At 41.8% G+C, this 19,061-nt stretch overlaps 1 protein-coding gene across 2 annotated transcripts in view; it reads left to right on the top strand.

Moving 5' to 3' along the window:
- The window catches only part of b3glcta (beta 3-glucosyltransferase a), a 57,785-nt gene extending 39,077 nt beyond the window's left edge, over positions 1-18,708 (top strand). The window contains exons 7-15 of one of the 2 annotated variants that reach the window (XM_068715087.1): positions 1,668-1,804; positions 1,941-2,004; positions 2,930-3,061; positions 5,606-5,675; positions 7,690-7,803; positions 14,081-14,180; positions 14,667-14,786; positions 15,676-15,820; positions 17,575-18,708. In XM_068715087.1, coding sequence (XP_068571188.1) covers positions 1,668-1,804; positions 1,941-2,004; positions 2,930-3,061; positions 5,606-5,675; positions 7,690-7,803; positions 14,081-14,180; positions 14,667-14,786; positions 15,676-15,820; positions 17,575-17,742 — 1,050 coding nt within the window. In that variant the 3' untranslated portion in view covers positions 17,743-18,708. The remainder of the gene's footprint in view (positions 1-1,667; positions 1,805-1,940; positions 2,005-2,929; positions 3,062-5,605; positions 5,676-7,689; positions 7,804-14,080; positions 14,181-14,666; positions 14,787-15,675; positions 15,821-17,574) is intronic. The other variant, XM_068715095.1, reaches the window with a different exon arrangement.
- The last annotated feature ends 353 nt before the right edge of the window (positions 18,709-19,061 follow it).

Below are 19,061 nucleotides of genomic sequence, written 5' to 3'. Positions count from 1 at the left end.
TGTTCTGCATCAATAATTTGTCGGTTTATGAATTTTTTAGATATTCCAAATAACTGCCGCATTTAATTTTTTTGTGCTATTTGTTCTTGTTGACAAGCCTTCACCACACAAGTGTGACTTGGCTTTCAAGTGAAACAATGCCAAAACTGATGTTGATTACACTTTGATGTAAAGCCTATAGGGGAAAACAAAGTTGTTTCTATCAGCAAATGCTTAGGTTTGCTTTGATCTTTTTCAGTAAAATCCCATGAATGGAACCCTTATTCATTGTCATCTTGGGCTATTTATATCCTGCATGGTGTAGCACTTCCAAGTCAGAGGTGGAATTAGATAGAGTTCATGGGGAGGCTGGGGTCAGGTGCTATGGTGAGTGCTTAGCTTGTGTCAATTGGGGGAGTTTGGGAGCAGAGAGAGAACAATGATTTTTGAGGTGTTTTCTTCCTCGTTGGGGGACAGTGGGCATGGTGAGGTTACATGTGGAAGTGTCACACGCGTGAGTTCTAAAGGGTGGACCACTTGACATCAGGAAACAAAGGCAGACGACCTCACACTGACACAGAGAAACACACGCGCTAAATACACAATAGGCTAATCAGCTAATGACACACAGGTGAGAGGCAGGGAATTTCAAAATACGACAGGAAATGAACAAAACAAAACCCAAGACCGTGACAGTAGAGGGCGACGGGTTCTGTGATGCTCTTTGTGCACAAGGAGCAGAAGGTGGGACGGAGAGAGAGCCCTGAGTCTCTGGTGGCGGAGAGCCTTGTTTTGGTAGCGTTTGTGGACGTAGGTAGTGTGATGATCAAAGGTGAGTTTATAGCCAAAAGGACAAGAGTGTTCATGATTGTGTGTTTATCTACAACCTTATCCTGAGGAGAAGGAGACGATGGATGCAACGGTTTATGATTTGATTCATTCCAACACGCCCGAAAGCAAAGACTTCTCTCTCCGGTGTTACAGGTCAGCGTGGTCAGCCGTGTGCTGGAATAAGCAATACAAAAACACCTCTCAGCATAAAGCAATGTTTCAAATAAACTGGTAAACCACGTCAGTGTGTTGAATACAATATTTCAAATCACTTCATAAGCTCACGTAACCTCCATCGAAACAATAGTGTGACATTCTGACGGAGAGTTTAGATGAGGAGATTGATGCAACTCTCATATCTGTGCTGTGAAGATGCTGCTAAAGACAGCAGCTGGTTAGCTTAGCTTAGCACAAAGACTGGAAATGGGGGGGAACTGCTAGCATGGCTCTGTCCAAAGCTGACATAAATTTGCCTCCCATCACTTTTAAGGCACACTGAGACTATTCCTTTAAAAGGAATCTATTCATGTACGTATTTTCTCTAAATATAAGATATTTTTTACTCGAGATATGTCATGAATTTTGATTAGAGCCTTTATGGCTACAGTACCTGGTATCTCTTGATCTTTTTTCGATCACAAAATCTCGTTATTTTCACAGCCGGTGACAAACTTAGTGACAGGAAAGAATTTCAAAGATTTTCTGGCAAGTGCAGTGTGAAAACTCCCAAATTGGGCCAGAAGCTTGATATGTTAATGGTAAAAAAAAAAAATAAAAAAAAAATGTAAACATCTTAAAGTAAAGAGAAGTAATCTGCTCTAATGCTAACATCCTGTCACGTACTTGTCATTTACCAGGAGTGGTTTCTTGGTAAGCCCCTTCATGACGAGGAGTCGACCATCATTCATCATTACGCGTTTGCAGAGAATCCCTCCGTCTTTAAATATCCAGACTTTGCTGCTGCTTGGGCCGTAAGCGCCCCCCTTGTTGTGCGGTGAGTATGTGCAGTAAATCTGTTAGTGTCTGTAAAATTGATTCATTCCGTTCTATCACAGCTGTAATATTTGAGAGCTATATGTGTATCCATTTGTTGCGTGTTTCAACTAAAGTTCTGTGATTCGGTATTTCAGGCTTGCAAACAAAGTGAGAGATGAGCCGCTGAAATCTGACTTCACCATTGACCTGAAACATGAGGTGAGCTAGCACACTTTACGAGCCGTTACCTTCAGACCTGTTGTGTTTGGAAAGTGATGATCAAGCGGCCTGTTTCTCACACTCAAGCCAGCGCCGACTGACTGTAATCTATTTGCACAAAAGGAGCGAGGCATGAAATCCATCTAACCCTGGAGTGAAATCGTATTACTTCGGAGAATTGTCATGGTGCAGCATTGAGGTTCTTATTTTTATCGCTGAAATGCAGTCAGGGAGGCATCTATGGGGATTTTGTTGAGTAAACACGGCATCAAACTTATCAGGCTCAGTCTGGAAGAGGTGCTTTGGCTGGAGATGGCATGAGTTCAGTCCTAGAGATTCAATTATATTATGGCACGGTATATTCTATACATTTTTCAAATGGAATGTTATAGAATAATATTACCTTATATTTTTTTGCAGATTATTAAGCCTTCAAGCACCACAATGCACATCAACAACACAGCGCATACAACAACACGCAAATAGAAATAAAGTACAGACAAATATTGCATGAATCCTCGATGTCAATCCAGTTCACTGTCAGTAGATTAGCTCCAGGCTGTAAGTCAGCAAAACATCATAGTTTCCGGTTTCTGTAGCTTATTCTTCCCGACAGTTGCCAATATTCAGACGGCACTGATTTTACTGTCCTCATTACGTATTCTCTTACTGTAATGTCTAGATCGTCCCCTGCAGAATAGTTTGAATCCTAGATCTCACTTTGCTCTACAGTAATACTCTCAAGCTCTCAATTTCGTCTTTTGTTAGGCATCTTAAATTTTACATTAGCTGTGAGAGAAAATGTTGTTGTATTTACTAGGAGAGAAGACCGAAAACATAAAGCTTATCACGCTCGTAATAAAGCATTAATGCCTCAACGATTGCATCTTGTCTTCAGATCATATATCAGTCTGTGTTATTACAGGTTGCTTTGTATATCTGGGACAATGGGAACGGTCCTCCTCTCACCGCTGTCCCTGAGCTGTGCACCGAGCCGGAGGACTCCCCTCAGACCCGCCACTGTGCCACCGCTCTGAGCACCGAGCCTCCTCTGTGTGTGAGTACCGCCTTCGCTCTGTGTGCGGATCAATTGGATTGTCCTCGATTCCCAGGAGATGGTCAGGGAGCAGAATTAAGCGACATAAAACAGAGGGCGCTTCGCTCGAAGATGCTGGCAGTTCTTGCGTTGATGTACGATATTCTGGCACGCTCACGGCCGCATCGGAGCAGCACCAGTATTTCACCGTGCAGCACGGCCTTGGATATGATTGCCTTTAACCACCATTCAGCAGAACGTTGTGCATTAACCCCCCCCCCCCCCCCGAAAAAGACAGTTTTTTTTTTTACTCTGCTTGCGTGCTAAATTTGATTTATTCATCCGCCAAGAAAGAAACTAAGCAACATCCTTCAACATCCTCCCGTAATCTAGAGTTACGTCTGACTTTTTTAAAACTTATTTTTGATATTCATCTCAATGTGTTCAAGTTTATCCATCTCCAATACTGACTTGGTGTCAACAAATACGAACATTAGAAGTAGTTTGAATAGGTTTTTTGGCTAATCATCTTCTGTTAGATTAATCCTTCCATCGTGTTCACATGCAAATTCACGTTGTCCACAGCCGGTGACTAGCGGCTCTCAACCGCTCCTTTATCCCCTTTATCCCCTTTATCCTCTTTATCTCTGTTGTGAGTCATCTTACTCACATGCACGTCAGAATTCTTTTACAGGAGCACATATTTTGTGATGAATTTAAGGGTATAATATATTGATTCGGCTATTTCAACATTAAACATAATGATCGGGTCACAAAGTAAGTATCATGTACGAAACAACTCATTTAGTCTACTTCAAATCAATTTGTCATTGCATTTTCATTTATTGTAAAAAATAAGAACATGCTGTTACAGTATATTATTGTGGCACGCTTTGCCACATTACACCCGGTACATTGTCAGTATTATGTGTTCTCCAGCTGTGAGCCGATTAGAAGGGTCAGCCAGCCGTTAGCCGGCAGTTGTTGACCACACATCCGCCCGAAAACGATCAATATTGTTGAGAAGAACAGATGCGTGCGGGGATGTGTGCTTGACTGTAGCTTTCTTGAGAATAGGTGAGAGGAGTGATATTTGGGATGCCAGAACTACAGCAGAAAGTATCCCAATTCTGAGTTTCCCTCCCTCCCCCCTCTTAGATCTGCCAGAGAAGAAATCCAATCTGATCTTTTCATTTGTGATTCAAATCACATTCTGCATGTGCATATGCGGTTTAGAGTCTGATACATATTTGTTGCAGTCTGAATTGTCAGATTTGTATTAATGCCTTTTTTTTTACCTCCCGGTGGAAATCCCTCTCCTCATAAAACGGCATTCATTTGACCAGCAAGAGGACAAAGACTTGTGCAGAGAATCGTGAAGGTCACAGGTTTAACCAGTATGCAGGGAGAAGTTTCCCTTCACACCAAACAAGAGGCGACGTATCGCAATCGGCCAGTTTTCGAAACACTTGCAAGACAAATTGCCAAGAGGGGACCACAGCGACACTCGGGCTGCAGTGTCAACAAAGAGTCAAAAGCCTCAAGAGGCAGATTCAAGGAGGCGAAGGACGACAGTCAACAAAGTGGCCGCGGCGGCAAAACATGTCCTTTTTATTTCAGGCAGTAAACTTAGAGTGGTGTTGCCGCTCTCTGCATTTCAGCACAGAGGCACACATTTGTATCAGACATGAGTCTTTTTATAAAATGAGTAAAACCAGACAAAAAGAGCCTGCTGACAGTACACTCTGTCCTGAAATACTGATGGTCCTGTCAGCGTAGCTGGATGTTCTGTGTGATCAACATTTTGTGGATTCTCAAATATGTTGCTCTATAACTGCTGCATGTGTAAGTAAACAACTGTTTCCTAACAGGAAATGAATACAACAAAAGAAGGACCAGTTGCTGCCCTAGTTTGTACATCATTGTTTTAAATCACAACGTTAGTTTTGTGTGACGCTCAGGCTTTATCAGGGCACAAGAGTTACTTTACTTCACATCCTTGGGAAAGTGCTGGTTTGTGCAGCAGCCGATGACATTTTGAATGTAGCGTGCGCCCCTAATGCATTCGGTCTGTTGTTGATTTAGTGAATCTGCTTGAGTTTGTGAAACAGTCCGGCCTCTTCCGTTTTGCACTGCATGTGGTTACAAAGGGCTCAGAGATGCGCACGGATCATCATCTTCCCCCAGTCTCACTTGTTGCTCGTCTTTTTATTCCCAAGGCTTTTAAGTTTTGCAAACGTACAACTAATTCAGCATAAAGTGCTTCATTTTTTACACATGCCGCAGTGTTATGTTATCAGCTGCTCCTTGTCTGTAGTTTCAGAGGGAGAACAAAGACAATCAGAATGCCAGATGACCTCAGATCATTTAAAGAAATATCCAATTCTAATTTCACTTTGAAGATAACAACTCCCACGGATCACTTAGACACTGGATATTGCCTGAAAATCTCAATTTCAACCATTTGGCTCAGCTGCATGCTCAGTAAAATAGATTGTTTTAATCATGTATGATTTATGTTCATGTGAGCATTTCTTTGATTCATGTCTCCTGTTTTCATCAAAGGGGGAGCCTGTAAACAAAGAAGATATATTTGTTGCTGTGAAAACGTGTAGGAAGTTTCACAGTGACAGAGGTAAGTCACACTCCCACTCTTCCAGAATCCACCAAAGATGTGCAATTTCCTTTTAAAATGGCACATGCTTTTGTCTTGTTGTTGACTCGTAATGGATTTGTTTTCCTTGTGTCATGTGTGACTATAAAAGAGCTTTATCTCATCATCATAATAGTCTTTTATTTCATTTTTCCACCGTTTTGTCTGAATGGATTTGATCATATTAAGGCTTAAAAAAATAATTTGGAGTGCTAATTGCATCCTGCAGATATTAAGATACTGATTTGAATTGGTTTATTTGCAAGCCTTGCTTGATATTACGCTATCTGTGAATCTGCTTCTCTTTTAACCTGATCAAAATGTAGCCGGTTCAGTCAATAGATCAAATTGCGGATTAATTTCAGAGGGATCAGACAAATTGTACACTTCATTCAAAGAGTGTCACTCAAAAGAAATTGCACTAATTACCTTAATTACCATTTCCACTGGCAAGCTGCCATCATCTGTTTCAAGATGAAATGAATATCAGATTTATGTATCAAAGGTTAGCTTAGATCAAGAAGCTAGAGACATGAAAGAGCCTCGTGTTTCATTTACAGTGGCACTAAGTGTTTCTTCTTCTTCTTTATCTGTAGTGATTATACACAGTAGTAGAAAAACAATGATACGGACATTAAAAGGCGTTGGAAAAAGAACGGTCTAAACAATCTGATGTGGCTGCAGAGTTTTTCTTTTCCTTGTCTTTTTATGGTAGCTCAGAGGTTTGTTGGGTTTTATTGTATCAACAACAATCCGCACACAATACATTTTTCCAAATATTCTCCCGAACACCAAAACAAAAGACAGAAATGTAATTCCTATGTGGGACAAAGAAAATACTAAATTAAATAAAAGAAACTGTAAAAAGCATATAATACAAATGTCTTATGTATAAAAGGAAGAGTGCTGTGCCTCTGGTTGTGACATGCTTGAATAGTATAGTGTAGTGTAGTAATACAGTACATTCATATGGTACATTTGTACATACTAAGTACAGTCACCATTTGCTTTAAAGGAATTTAAAAAGGACCTTGTGTCTTACTGTAACTCGGTACCAGTAGTCTGAAATAGATGTCGGTTGTTCAGTTGGAGGATGTGTGGGTTGGCAGCGTGTTTTAATGTGTTTTCAAACTGATCCTTAACATCTATCGATTGTCTGCTACAGTACGGCAGACAGTAAACATCTGACCTGCATGATGCAATTCTAGAATACGTGTGGCGATATTTAGCGCTTAATTGTCTTTCCTTTTCTTCGTGAGTTCAGTTCAGAGCCATAAGAGGAAGCGAAGGCCAGCCAACCCAACTTTTCTTCTTCTTTGGTTCATTCTGTCAGCGTTCGATCTGCCACTCTGATTCACTTGTGTTGATTTATGAGAGTCGAACACAGCCTCGAGCTGCTGCTGTGAATCTCTGGCTATTCTGTGTTTCTCGGCCCGCGTACACTCTCGCCTCAGCAACCCAGAAAGTCATCACAAAACCTCCAGATCTCATCAGTCAGGTCCCAATCAAATCTACTGGAAAACTGTCGGGGGGGGGGGGGAACCACTGCTGCAACTGCAGAGAGTGCCTTTTTGTACAGGCTGTAAAGGTTTCGTGATTTTAACCATTAATAACACTAATGGCACATTAAGCGGCAAGGATTTAAACGTATTTAACCTTGGAATTCCTCAAATGACAAAAGGTTTTGTACACTCCACACTGCATCTGTGTCAAACACATAATACCTAGATCTTAGGTATCTGGAACTTTTAACAAGGTGGGTTGATCACAGACGCACAATATTTGTTCATATTTTCCTCTCTTATTTTCTATTAAAGGGAATAAATCAACCGTTCTGTTGATTTATTCCTTCAGTCGTCGTTTATCAAAAACCGGACAGAAACATCAGAGAAGCGGCGTACAGCCATAACTATGAAATAATCATCTGCACGGAACCAGAGGTCTGCTTGTTGTGAAACTTGGTGAACACTATTGATTTTGCTCCTCTTTGCTTTAGTTCCAGTGATAAAGAAGACTTGGGAAAAGGATGCCTTCTTTTTAGAGTACTACAGCGACCATGCGGATCCTTCAATACCAACCATTAATCTAGGAGTCCCAAATACTGAAAGAGGTAAGTGCTTTTGATGACACAGCTTTGATAAATACTCGATTCTGATTGGTCAATAACGGCACGCTAAGAATTATTCTGAGAAACATAAAAGAAGGCGTGCAGATGAAAAGAGCTCCTTAAACTAAAAAATACCAACACAATTGACAAACATGTCAAATAAAAGTTCAACCTTGGTTTGACATTTGGTGTAGCTTTTGATTTAAAGATGATTTTATTGGCATCCCCTTTGGAAAAGTCGTCCACTTGCTGAGTACGGATATCAAAAAATGGTTCATAACAATGGTCTGTTATTCATAGCAGTAGTAAAAAACTGCTTTTTCAAAGGGGATGCCAATAAAATCATCTTTAAATCAAAAGCTACACCAAATGTCAAACCAAGGTTGAACTTTTATTTGACATTTTTGTCAATTGTGTTGGTATTTTTGAGTTTACGGTGCTCTTTTCCGATCTTTTCAAACTATTGCACGCCTTCTTTTATGTTTCTCAGAGTTGATAAATGGGTCTGTGCCTTCAGTTTGTTCTTGAGTGTGAAGAGCTTCTCTCTGACTGAGAGCTGTAAACTGCACATTACCTCACCAGGAGCTTGGCCAACAGCCACTGCTGAATTGCGGGACTTGTCAGCATTTAATGAAATGTTTGCTCCAGATATTTGTTTGGATAAGAGCTGGTGATAATCTGTTTTCGTGGGGCGTTTGGGGCTCAGGAGGTAGAGTGGGTCGTCCACTAATAGGAAGACCGACGGGTCGATCCTCGGCTCCTCCACTCTGCGTGTCAAAGTGTCTTTGGGCAAGATACTGAACCTCAAATTGCACCCGAAGGCTGTGCCATCGGTGTGTGAGTGAGCGTGATTGGCAGCCTCTGCTATCGGTGTATCGATGTGTGTGTGAATGTTGACATGTAGTGTAAAGCGCTTTGTGGTCTTCATGTTCAGAGGAATAGAAAGTCACTCTGTAAACGCTCATCACTTTGATTCTCAACGTGTTTCTCAAGAGTTAGATGGACTGGCGGTTTCCAGTCTCTATGCTTAGTTAGATTAGTTTCTACACATGTGAGAGTGGTGCACATATTCTCATTAAGCCAATCAGAGCAGTTCCCATAGTGTCAAACTATTCCTTCAAATCCACTGAGCCTCGTTATTAATGAAGTGTTAATATCATGTAACAGAATGTTTTTAAACGATGCAAAAGACATCTTCAATATTTATGTTTCATGTAGTGGTGCAGCAAGTACAGAACATGTATCATGTAGTATTTATTTTACTTTGAACTCAAAAGTAAGAAGCAAAGAAAACAAGAAAACAAAGCCCACAGTGGATCTTGATGTCTGTGCATTAGCTATGGCTGAATGGGAAAACCTGGCACAGAGAAGGAAAACGCAATCGGCAGCTGGGAGAGCCTGGTGAATCCTTCAGCTTCTCCTGAGGGAAATGCGAGACGCGAGAAATCCATAATGAATAATAAACAGAAACAAGTATGAGAACATCAACCGCTCAAAGCAGTCCAGGGTAGCGTGTGAAGACGGCGGTAGATCTCTGCGTCTCTTCTGGTTGCCAGAGGCCACTTGGGCCATTTTACAGGACCTTGGACCTCTTATGTTGCACCTTAATGAGACGATGAAAAGGCTGTAGCCGCTTTCAGACCAACTGGTGGGGGTTGTTCTTCCAAAGAGTTTAGTCTCCAGCTTCTGTACGCAGGCGGCTCAGATATTTAACAAGGGCCTCTTTGCATTGAGGCAGTGACTGATGCAAACTAGGAACATGCGGACTAGTCTCTCGCAGAGCCTCGTGGAGAATAAAAGTCAACCTTTTCTTGTAAAGCTACTCTGTTATCTGTCCAGTTTGTTGTTGATATGCAACCCCCGTGCTCGAGGGCCGCCTCATCTCCACCTCCTCGTTGTGGATAGTGACAGGTCTCAGCTGCTTCTTGCTCTGTAACAAATCCACCACCAGCTCCTTTGCCTTCCCGACTCTGAACTACAGATAGTCCGTGCGCCAATTGTCAATGCTCTTAGATTTCAGGCCTACTACTGGATCATCACTGAAGTAATCACATTGGATTTTTTTTCTCTTTTTTTTATTTAAATCAAATGTTCATGGGAAGTATCCACATGGATAATCTGATTTAAGAAAGTCTGATCAGATTTCTGAAGATGTGTCTCGGCCCCAGCTGCTCAAAATCGATTTCAAACTGATTTCAGACCTTTACGTCACACCTTAATGTCACATTCAGAGCGATGTTACCCCTGTCAGCTAACCGCGAGACAGCAGCGGGGACCGGCAGGGACGGAGGAGTTTCACTCTGCGACTAGATATCGTTGTTCTGTGGAGAGCAAGACGATCTGTCTTTCGTCCAGCTTGCTGCTTGTTACGTCCCCTCCCTATCCGGTGGTAAAATGCCACCAGTAAATGCAAATGTGTGAGTTGTTTACACCATTGCTGCAACCGCTGACCTTACGGACGCATCCCATAAAAGTAGAATCATGACTGCGGAGTCTCTGGAGACGGCATACCTACTGTAAAGCTGGAGGTGCCAGGTGACTGTAAAGTCCCAGAGGCCACCACAGTGCCTCTGTGCTGCTTCTAATGCATCCCCAAATCATCACTGCATTTGTTATTGTTTGTAGTCAGGCCACATTTGACGAAGAAATGATTAAACATGTTTCGACACATTAGGGTTCATTGTATGTGGAAACATGTTCATACTGTGCAGGGATAGACTCAATAGAGCCTCAAGGTTTAAATACGTAATGAAACCCTGCCTGCTTTTTTGTTTACCTTTTCCTATTTCTCTTATTAATTGGTGTATTATATTGACATACTGATTGCATGGTTTTCATCCCATTGGTGGAAGTCAGAATAATAATAATAATAAGGTTGTTTTTAAAGTCCAGTCCAACTGCATTTACACACATAACAGGCCGAGAACATAATGAAGTCCAGTACAACACCGCTATCTGAAGCCTAGAAAATGGTCATACGTCCACCCTCTGAAACGCTCCGTTTTAACGGCCGTCTGTTTAAGCCTCCCTCCGGAACGAGCCCACTCTGCTCTGATTGGTTTGTGAGAAACATATGGTGCACCTTTACAAAGGTAGTTCTCCAGCGGTGGTACACTCTGATGAGCCTGCGCGTGACAGAGGAAGTGGAGCCACATCTGATTGGCTTGTTGAATCACGTGCTTTCTGATCCATTGCAGCCCACTAAGAAGCTGACTGGCTTGTCGTATTTTCACAGTTTGGGTATTTTTCATGATATATCCCTTTTAACTTTACTCTGATTTAATATATCGACAGAAAAAGAATCAAATCCTCCTATTTGACAATGTGGAACTAGCGAATGAATCAATTAGCTGACTCACGTAGATAAACCGGGAACCTATTCTGACCTAAAGATATGTTCCATGGTCCTCTATTCTTTCCCATTAAGCAGAGCAACATTAATAATCCAGATGTTTAAATGATGTTGGTCATGATATCGTGCCTCATGCTACAGATACTGGGGTCAGGACAACAGGTGACGTGTGCTCCCATTCACGGTTTGCTTACTCCCAAGCTGGCAGGCTGACAGCTGGTTATGCCATGACAGATAAAAAAAAAAAAATCAAGTGCAAGTTGTCTGGCTTCTCAAACCTGCTCATTTGCATAACTCGACACGTTACCTAGCCCAGAGCACCGAGAGTTGCTCGCGAGTTTGATGTCTTACACCGGAGAAAGCCACGGCTCTGCTCCTCTCAGCCAATACATGATGTTCCTACTGAAGTCTTTTCCTCTGATTCTGCCTTCCACTGCACACCAGGAGTTTTACTTTTCGGGAGGCAACAATTGAGTGTTGGAAGTTTGGCAGCGATCCACAATGCCATCATCTAGGCAGGGGGATTTTCTCTAGTTTGGTAAGCAGCCAGATACTGAAGCTACTTTCAGTTCGGTAGCTATGCGTACTGTCAATCAAACAAAGCACTCTTAAGGCCATTTACATCCTGGAATACGGACAGGATGACAGACAGGGGTTTGAAAAAAAGGGAGGTTTTAAAGACGAATGACCTTTGATTAAACACCACGTCAACAGAAAATCTAATTTGTATTATACCGTATATTTGAAAACATATATGCAGTCAGTCACTCAGGGGTGAGGTAAAGCTACTAGCCACTCTGGTAGTCAGATAAGCATGCATTCAAATGATACATGGCTGAGGGCAAATGAAAAATGAGCAGTTCATCTATCCCTCAGTAGATACCCACATGATACCGATCGGTTATCAGACTAGAGTTGAGATAAAGTCATATTTACATATTTACTTCCTTTTTTTTTGACCCGTTTCTGTTCCTCCGTGACCTCAAGCGTCATGGTAACGGTTGCTGCTTGACTCAACAGGCATCAATATGTCAGGAATCTGTAGTCACCCGCTTTATCCTATATATTTTTTCACCTTCCACTGACTTCATTGATTCCACTGACTTGCCAGCGCTTTGACTACAGCACTAATGTAGGCTTGTAAAATATATTTTGAAGAGAATGGTCACACCGTAGCTATATACCATAGCTATTATTTAGCTGATCCATTTTAAACGGATAGATACTATGCATGAAACATAAAGAAAACTGACCTAAAGTCTATTTTAACCAAAAATAAAGACATTCTCTTGGTTGCCTCCAGTAAAAAGCTTGGACCCCATTTAAAAACTGTCTGGGTAATGGCGCCGCCATCTGTAGTCACAAAGAAATATGAAGTCTGGTCAAAACACAAAAGCCTGACAGTATACATATATATATTTAAAGTGTAAAAATAAACTCGACAGTCTGAGGTTGCAAGTTTTTTGATACAGTCAAGACGGAGCAAGTGAGGGTGATGCAAGACCTTGAAATGGGAAAATGGCACAGGAATTTAATCAAGTAAATACTCAGCTATTCATGGTCAAGTGTGTTATTCCGGGGGAAGACCCGGTGATGGAAGACACTTGTGAGGAGCTTTATGCTCGAGTAAACGTAGCAGTGGTAGGTCTCTTTTTTTTTTTGGTAATGATAGATACTGCATCTTTCCATGCCCCCTGAACGGCGCTCACTAACCTCCAACTAGAAATAAGATTACCAGGCTTGTCTGGAAATCCGCCTCTAAAAGTGAATTTTTGGATTTTATTCCTGTCAGCAGTTCAAGGTGTCCTTACTTATTCTATATTCAGATACTCGGGGAAAGAAAACACCGTGGGTGCCTTATAAATAAAACAGTACGGTCTCAGTATTCTTTGTGATGCTTGCCACCAGGGATTTCCATGTCTCAGCCCTGATGGTGCGCAGATATTGGGATTTTGATGAGAATATCTCTTATGGTTCCTTGTACGTATGTGTTGTATACTACCGCATCACTTTTTTGTTTTTGGGAGTTGGCAGAACATTTTGTTCCATCTGGCAGTCATGTCAAACATGCCAGAGTAAAAGTTTGATCTGCCTGGCCCATCATGCGAAACATACCTTATTATGTCTTTGAGATGCCAGAATGTAGACAACAGCTTTCTCTCTGCTCACAAAGCTCTAGAGGACACATCCGTGCATTGGAGGGATTTTCTTCCATGCCGTACAATACGAATCTTAACGAGGTGGCAAAGTCATTTTTTTGCCCCTTTAATGTTTGACACTTGTTTTATCATTGCAGTATGGCTGAGGTGTCCGCCTACAGCCCCGAATGCTTTTGAGGTGTCCTTGAATAGAATGCAGAACCGCTACTCGTTCACACTTTGTAACTTGTAAAGCATGCAAACTGTCCAAAAGTTGCAAATGTACTGCGTCCTGATTAGGTTTGGGCTCCGTAGTCGCACTCGTTTGCATCGCCTCCTCAAAGGCGCCTTTCAACAGAATGAAAGTCTAATTAACAATTTGTTGCAATGGTTTTCATATTGTTTAAAGCCCTATCGGCCACATCTAATGCTGTTTTTTTTCCCATCAGGCATTGAAGCTCATGTAATGTCTTCTCTTAAGTATAATGTTGCTGTTTTCTTAGTTAGTAATTGTGACAGTTGGTTAGCTTTCAAATCCTTTAGCATTAGCGTAATTTACGACGACTCTTTTCTTTTTGTGGCAGAGCTGTTGTCCTCCGTATGTATTTGTGCGTGTATGCAGGCGTGTGTGTGTGTGTGTGTGTGTGTGTGTGCATGTAAATACCCGCTTATGCCAGGTGTGTTTTTTGTGACAGGGTCATTTATCTTTGTAAACCAGGATGCAGCACATGGTCAATATGTGATTAAGTCGTACAGGCTGGTGTATTGATAGCATGTCTCTTTTTTGCAGGCCACTGCGGGAAAACGTTTGCAATCCTTCAAAGATTCCTAAGCGGCGCTGTCCCGGACACCAAGTGGCTCCTCGTCGTGGATGATGACACACTTATCAGGTATATTTTCGTGATCTTGAAATGGGTTTTCAACGTGGCGTTTCTTCACATTTTTATTTATTTAATTTTTTTCCAACTGGGACACAGCGTCTCATTCTTTAAATGCCATGCTTTCATTTTTCTCCGAGTTTGAGTGACATTTACTCATACATTTTGTAACACATTCTGTCTCACAGCCATGAAAAGGTTTGCACGGTGAAAGAGAGAAACGCCCCGAATGAAGTCATTTTGGGAAAATGAGTTCCGGAGATATTACCATCCTGTCGAACATCTAAAAAGCTCAGTGCATAAATTGAAGTCCGGCTGGCTTCACTCTATATCTGTCAGGTTGCCCCCTCATGTGGAAGCCCCTGGATGTGTAATGGTGCATGAGGGACAGCAGTTCTTTCGCCTTCTAAATGGACGGTTTCATTATGTGTGTACGGCGCGGGCATGTGCCTGTGACGATTATGAGCGTGGGATGAGTTTGATCTGTGCTTCCTTCAGCCTCTCCCGACTACAAGTGTTGCTGAGCTGTTACAACCCCTCTGAACCGGTGTGTCTCGGGGAGAGGTACGGCTACGGCCTGAGCCAAGGCGGCTACAGCTACATCACGGGAGGCGGAGGGTGAGTTTCTCGGCGCAAGGTGCTCGGGGAATAATGATGAAAGATACAGAGGCGGCGCAGGGACTGTAAAATATGTAATGGGAAACCTGTAATCTGTAATTTACTGATAAACCGTTTCAGTTCAGTTTAAAAGTGTGTTGCTCCCTTAAGGGACATCGTGGTTTGCGGGCTGCATAAAAGTAAAGATACTCAATAAAAATATGGAATGAATCACCGCGAAATACAGCAAACGCTTGATAAGAAAATACAGGGAGTCAATGCTTAATATTCACACTACATTATACACACGGTCGGTTACTGCAAGACAACATATAGGACTAAAATAATAATTCCAAAGGGACGATATTTTTTGGGCAATAAGCACAAGTTACATGTCAGCTGTCAGTGCTGGAGGGAAGCTGTGCAACAGACACGTCTCGGGCTGTGAGTGAGCCGTGTGAGAAACTATTTACGGACACTTCAGTCTCTGTGACACTTTACAGCACTGCAGCTGCCAGTTTTCTCAAAAGTGATATCTTCTAATAACTGTTATGAGTGGAGAGATGAGTGATATTTTTTTGGCAGCCCAAGATTTTGTTTTTTCATGTGTAATTGCGTCTCTTTCCAAAGAGGTGTCACATCATTGTTGCGCAGAGCCGATTCACAGAAGAACCATATCTCGCTCTCAGCTTGATTTCCAGTTTCTCTCTCTTACACTGTCGCCCTCTGTGACTGAACAAAATAAGCATGCTGAACAAGATGACAGCTGAAAGATATACTTGTTGTTTTCTGGTCATTTCCAACATTTGCTGCCAAACTGATCATTTGCAGTGCAGCTAAAAAAAAAAAAAAAATCAGCAGTCCCATGTTTCTATTTTAACTCCGGTTCCGTCTCTCTGTGCCGCTGCAGTATGGTGTTCAGCAGGGAGGCTGTGGTCCGACTTCTTGACAGCGGCTGTAAGTGCTACAGCAATGACGCACCGGATGACATGGTGCTGGGAATGTGCCTCAATGCCGTCGGACTTCCCGTCACACACAGTCCACTCTTCCACCAGGTTGTCGTCACACTCTTACAATACTTTCTTTGTGTCTCTGTCTGTGTGTATTTGTACCACCGTTGGTGGGATTGATATGGCTTTTTTTTTTTTTTTTGGAATGAAATACAATCAAAATATTTACTGGAAATACATTTTTTTTTTTTTTTAGCTCGGTGACAAATCATCTTCCCTTCGGTGCGTGTTCAGTTCAAGGGGACATTTTGCAGCGAGATTCGCGATGCTTTTAAACGAATATACTGCAGAGAAAGTCAGATTTCATCACAGCTTTTACAGACTCATCACCCTGAGACACATAGACACCTCTATCTTGTTGGTAGTCGACAACAAAACTGGCTGCTATCTGATAGTCAGGAGCCCTCACAGGTGTTTTCAGTTTTTCCAGCTCATTCGACCCCTGCTCATGCAGCGTTTAAGTCCTATCTTAGACCGCTTTACGGTACTTGTAATTTTACCTCGGAAATATTGAGAATTTCTGACAGCCGCCGTAGCTCCCATCTGGCAAACAGAATAAAAAATGACTGCAAAGCTTGCAGTTACGGGAGGATTTTCCAGCTCTAACCGTTCTGCTGACACAATGTAATTGCAGCATCGTGTCACATTCGCGTCACACGGGATGGATGGTAAAGATGGAAAAGATTCCCCAGGGTATAACTTGCGACTATGCACATCATTGGATGACTCAAGATGGTTGCAGGATTGGTTTTGTGAAGGTTAAACACACTGTATTGCACACTGTGCAATGATATCATAGCACTATATCAATTAATATGGGTGTAATTACTTTAAATGATGGATCTGAATGGGCATCCATATGTTAACCCTTTCAGGACGTGTATCTGCGCTTATAGAAAAACCACAGCAGACATTTTGCCTTCATCATAGCAGGAAAAGCACATGTGTTACTCATGACATTAACAATGGATCTGCTCTATTACAGTGTCCCAGTTTGCCATGGCAGTGGCACAATGAGCCAGCATGCACAATACTAAGACCCTGAGACTGAAGCAGCTCAAATCATCCATCATTCGTTTTATTATTAACCACACTTGAGCTTTTCCTTCTATGACAGGTCAAAATGAGTTCTGAAAGAGAATTGCAATTTGTCCTCAGCCTAACTAGTCAATCAAGCAAAATCACACACACTCACTCACACAGTCTGGTTTGGAGTGCTAATGAGCAGAGAGGAGAGAAATCACCCAGTGTGAGTGTGAAGGACTTGTATTAAGATACCAGATTTCTAATACGTTGACAAATCAATACATTGAATTTTAGGCTATTGGGACAGATACAGTACTAACATGTCATAGCAGGGTAAACCCAGGTGTAATTGATCAAATTCATTTGTGTGTCACAGGCGTTCCAGGGAGCCAACGTGCATAAAACCAGGGCCTAAAAGGAAGAGGACCATAATTAATGTCATTGATTACACCTGTATTCACCCTGCAACGACATGTCAAACTGGCTGCCGCGAAAAAGGGGCCTATTGTTACAACTCACTAGTACGGTTACTCGTGTGTGTGTGTGTGTGTGTGTGTGTGTGTGTGTGTGTGTGTGTGTGTGTGTGTGTGTGTGTGTGTGTGTGTGTGTGTGTGTGGTTGAATTTCATCTCGAAACACACAATAGTTTCAGTCGCTCAGTTTTCAACATAAACGTATACCGTCACGCCTTTCACCGTTGCTCTCTGCAGCACTCGCACGCAGTCTCTTGTGGCTGCTTCCAAATAAATTACTGTACTTCATCTTACCTTTCAGGCACGCCCAGAGGACTATGCCAGAGACTTCTTAGCACACCAGGTGCCCATCTCTTTCCATAAACACTGGAACATCGACCCCGTCGCTGTTTACAACAAATGGCTTAAGGATGACTTGAGGGCAAAAGCTTCGGATGGACTTAATGAGAACGCTAAGACGGAGTTATAATCATTTTAAGCGCACAACTTGCCTGTATGAGTGTGTATGTATGAACAGTCTGTGTGTGTGTGTGTGTGTGTGTGTATTATAGAGTCATGGAACTGAAACCTTGTCCTTCACAGATATCATTTTTGTATTGTTGATGTTGAACTGTTGTTAAGAGGGACCGTGCGAGCGTGTGTCCACGACTTAATCTGTGAGTTTCTTCATGGCTGAGATGCATGTTGAGGTTAATGTTATTTTGGAAATATGGATATAATATGTGGATATTTATATCATATGAATAATCTGAACCTTACAAAGGAGAATCTGCTTCTCTGGGAGATACTGTATCTTTGAAAAAAAAAAAAAGGGGGTCACTAATGCTGTACAATGTGCTCTATTTTGGCATAAAAGTATAGAATTGAGATTGAATTGTTTTGTTTTTCATTGGAGGCTTATTATAGGATTTGGTTTAACTTAAACCAGTAATGTATAAATTTAAAGGTTCATTGGTGCTACGACTAAGATGGTGAAACACAGACTGTTTAGTGCAGCTAAAAGGCATTAAAGCTCTCTAAAGTATGCTGACGGTTTGTAATTACTCCCAATGTGTAGCCTTTAAATGGGTCCAACTGCTGCTCGGGCAGATAAACGTCTTACCTTTACTTCAGACTCACCCTCATTACATTTTTGGCCTCAGACCATCTGTTTCTTTAGGCTCTCTTTGAAAGCTGCAGGAACTAAAAAGGAGCATCATTTCAAAGACATAATTGCTTGTAAAACATTAGCTGATGTCCTGAGCTACGAGGTTGAAATTTGTTTTTATCAACATCAATAATCTTTTGTTTTTCACAATTCATTTTTCACAAAAACGAATTGTCTCAGATATTTATTTGGCAGACCCAATGAGTTTGCTGAACATTATGAAAGGTCTTTCACAGACCTTGAGCTTATGTTGAAGAATTAAACCTGTCTCCTGGCTGTTTGCCATCCTAATAAAAGGAATTTGCAGCTATAATGCTTCATTCTCCAAAGAAATAAATGGAGGTGGCTGCTTTCTCATGGTGGCAAAAGCTTTAGAAAACTTGAGGATCAGAATCATAAATACTATATTGATCCTCGGGGGGGGGTAATTGGGTCACGTTACAGTTGGTCCTGTGGGCCCTGGATTATGAAAGCCTTGATATTACTTACACTGAACTAATGAAAATTTGAAATGTTAATGTGGGGAAAAAAAAAACGCATTACTGTCAGTTTGTGAAAGACCCACTGTGATACAGAAGATGTTTCTCTGGTACTCCTAGACAGTGAGAGCTGTGTGCTAAATTTACTCTGTCCTAATAGCA

The sequence above is a fragment of the Cebidichthys violaceus genome, unplaced genomic scaffold (genome assembly GCF_023349555.1).
Source record: "Cebidichthys violaceus isolate CVI_PGR_0920_01 unplaced genomic scaffold, fCebVio1.0.p SCAF_1, whole genome shotgun sequence".
Taxonomy (NCBI): Eukaryota; Metazoa; Chordata; class Actinopteri; order Perciformes; family Stichaeidae; genus Cebidichthys; species Cebidichthys violaceus.
Note: the sequence above shows the minus strand (reverse complement) of the source record. Positions and strands in the feature narration are given on the sequence as shown.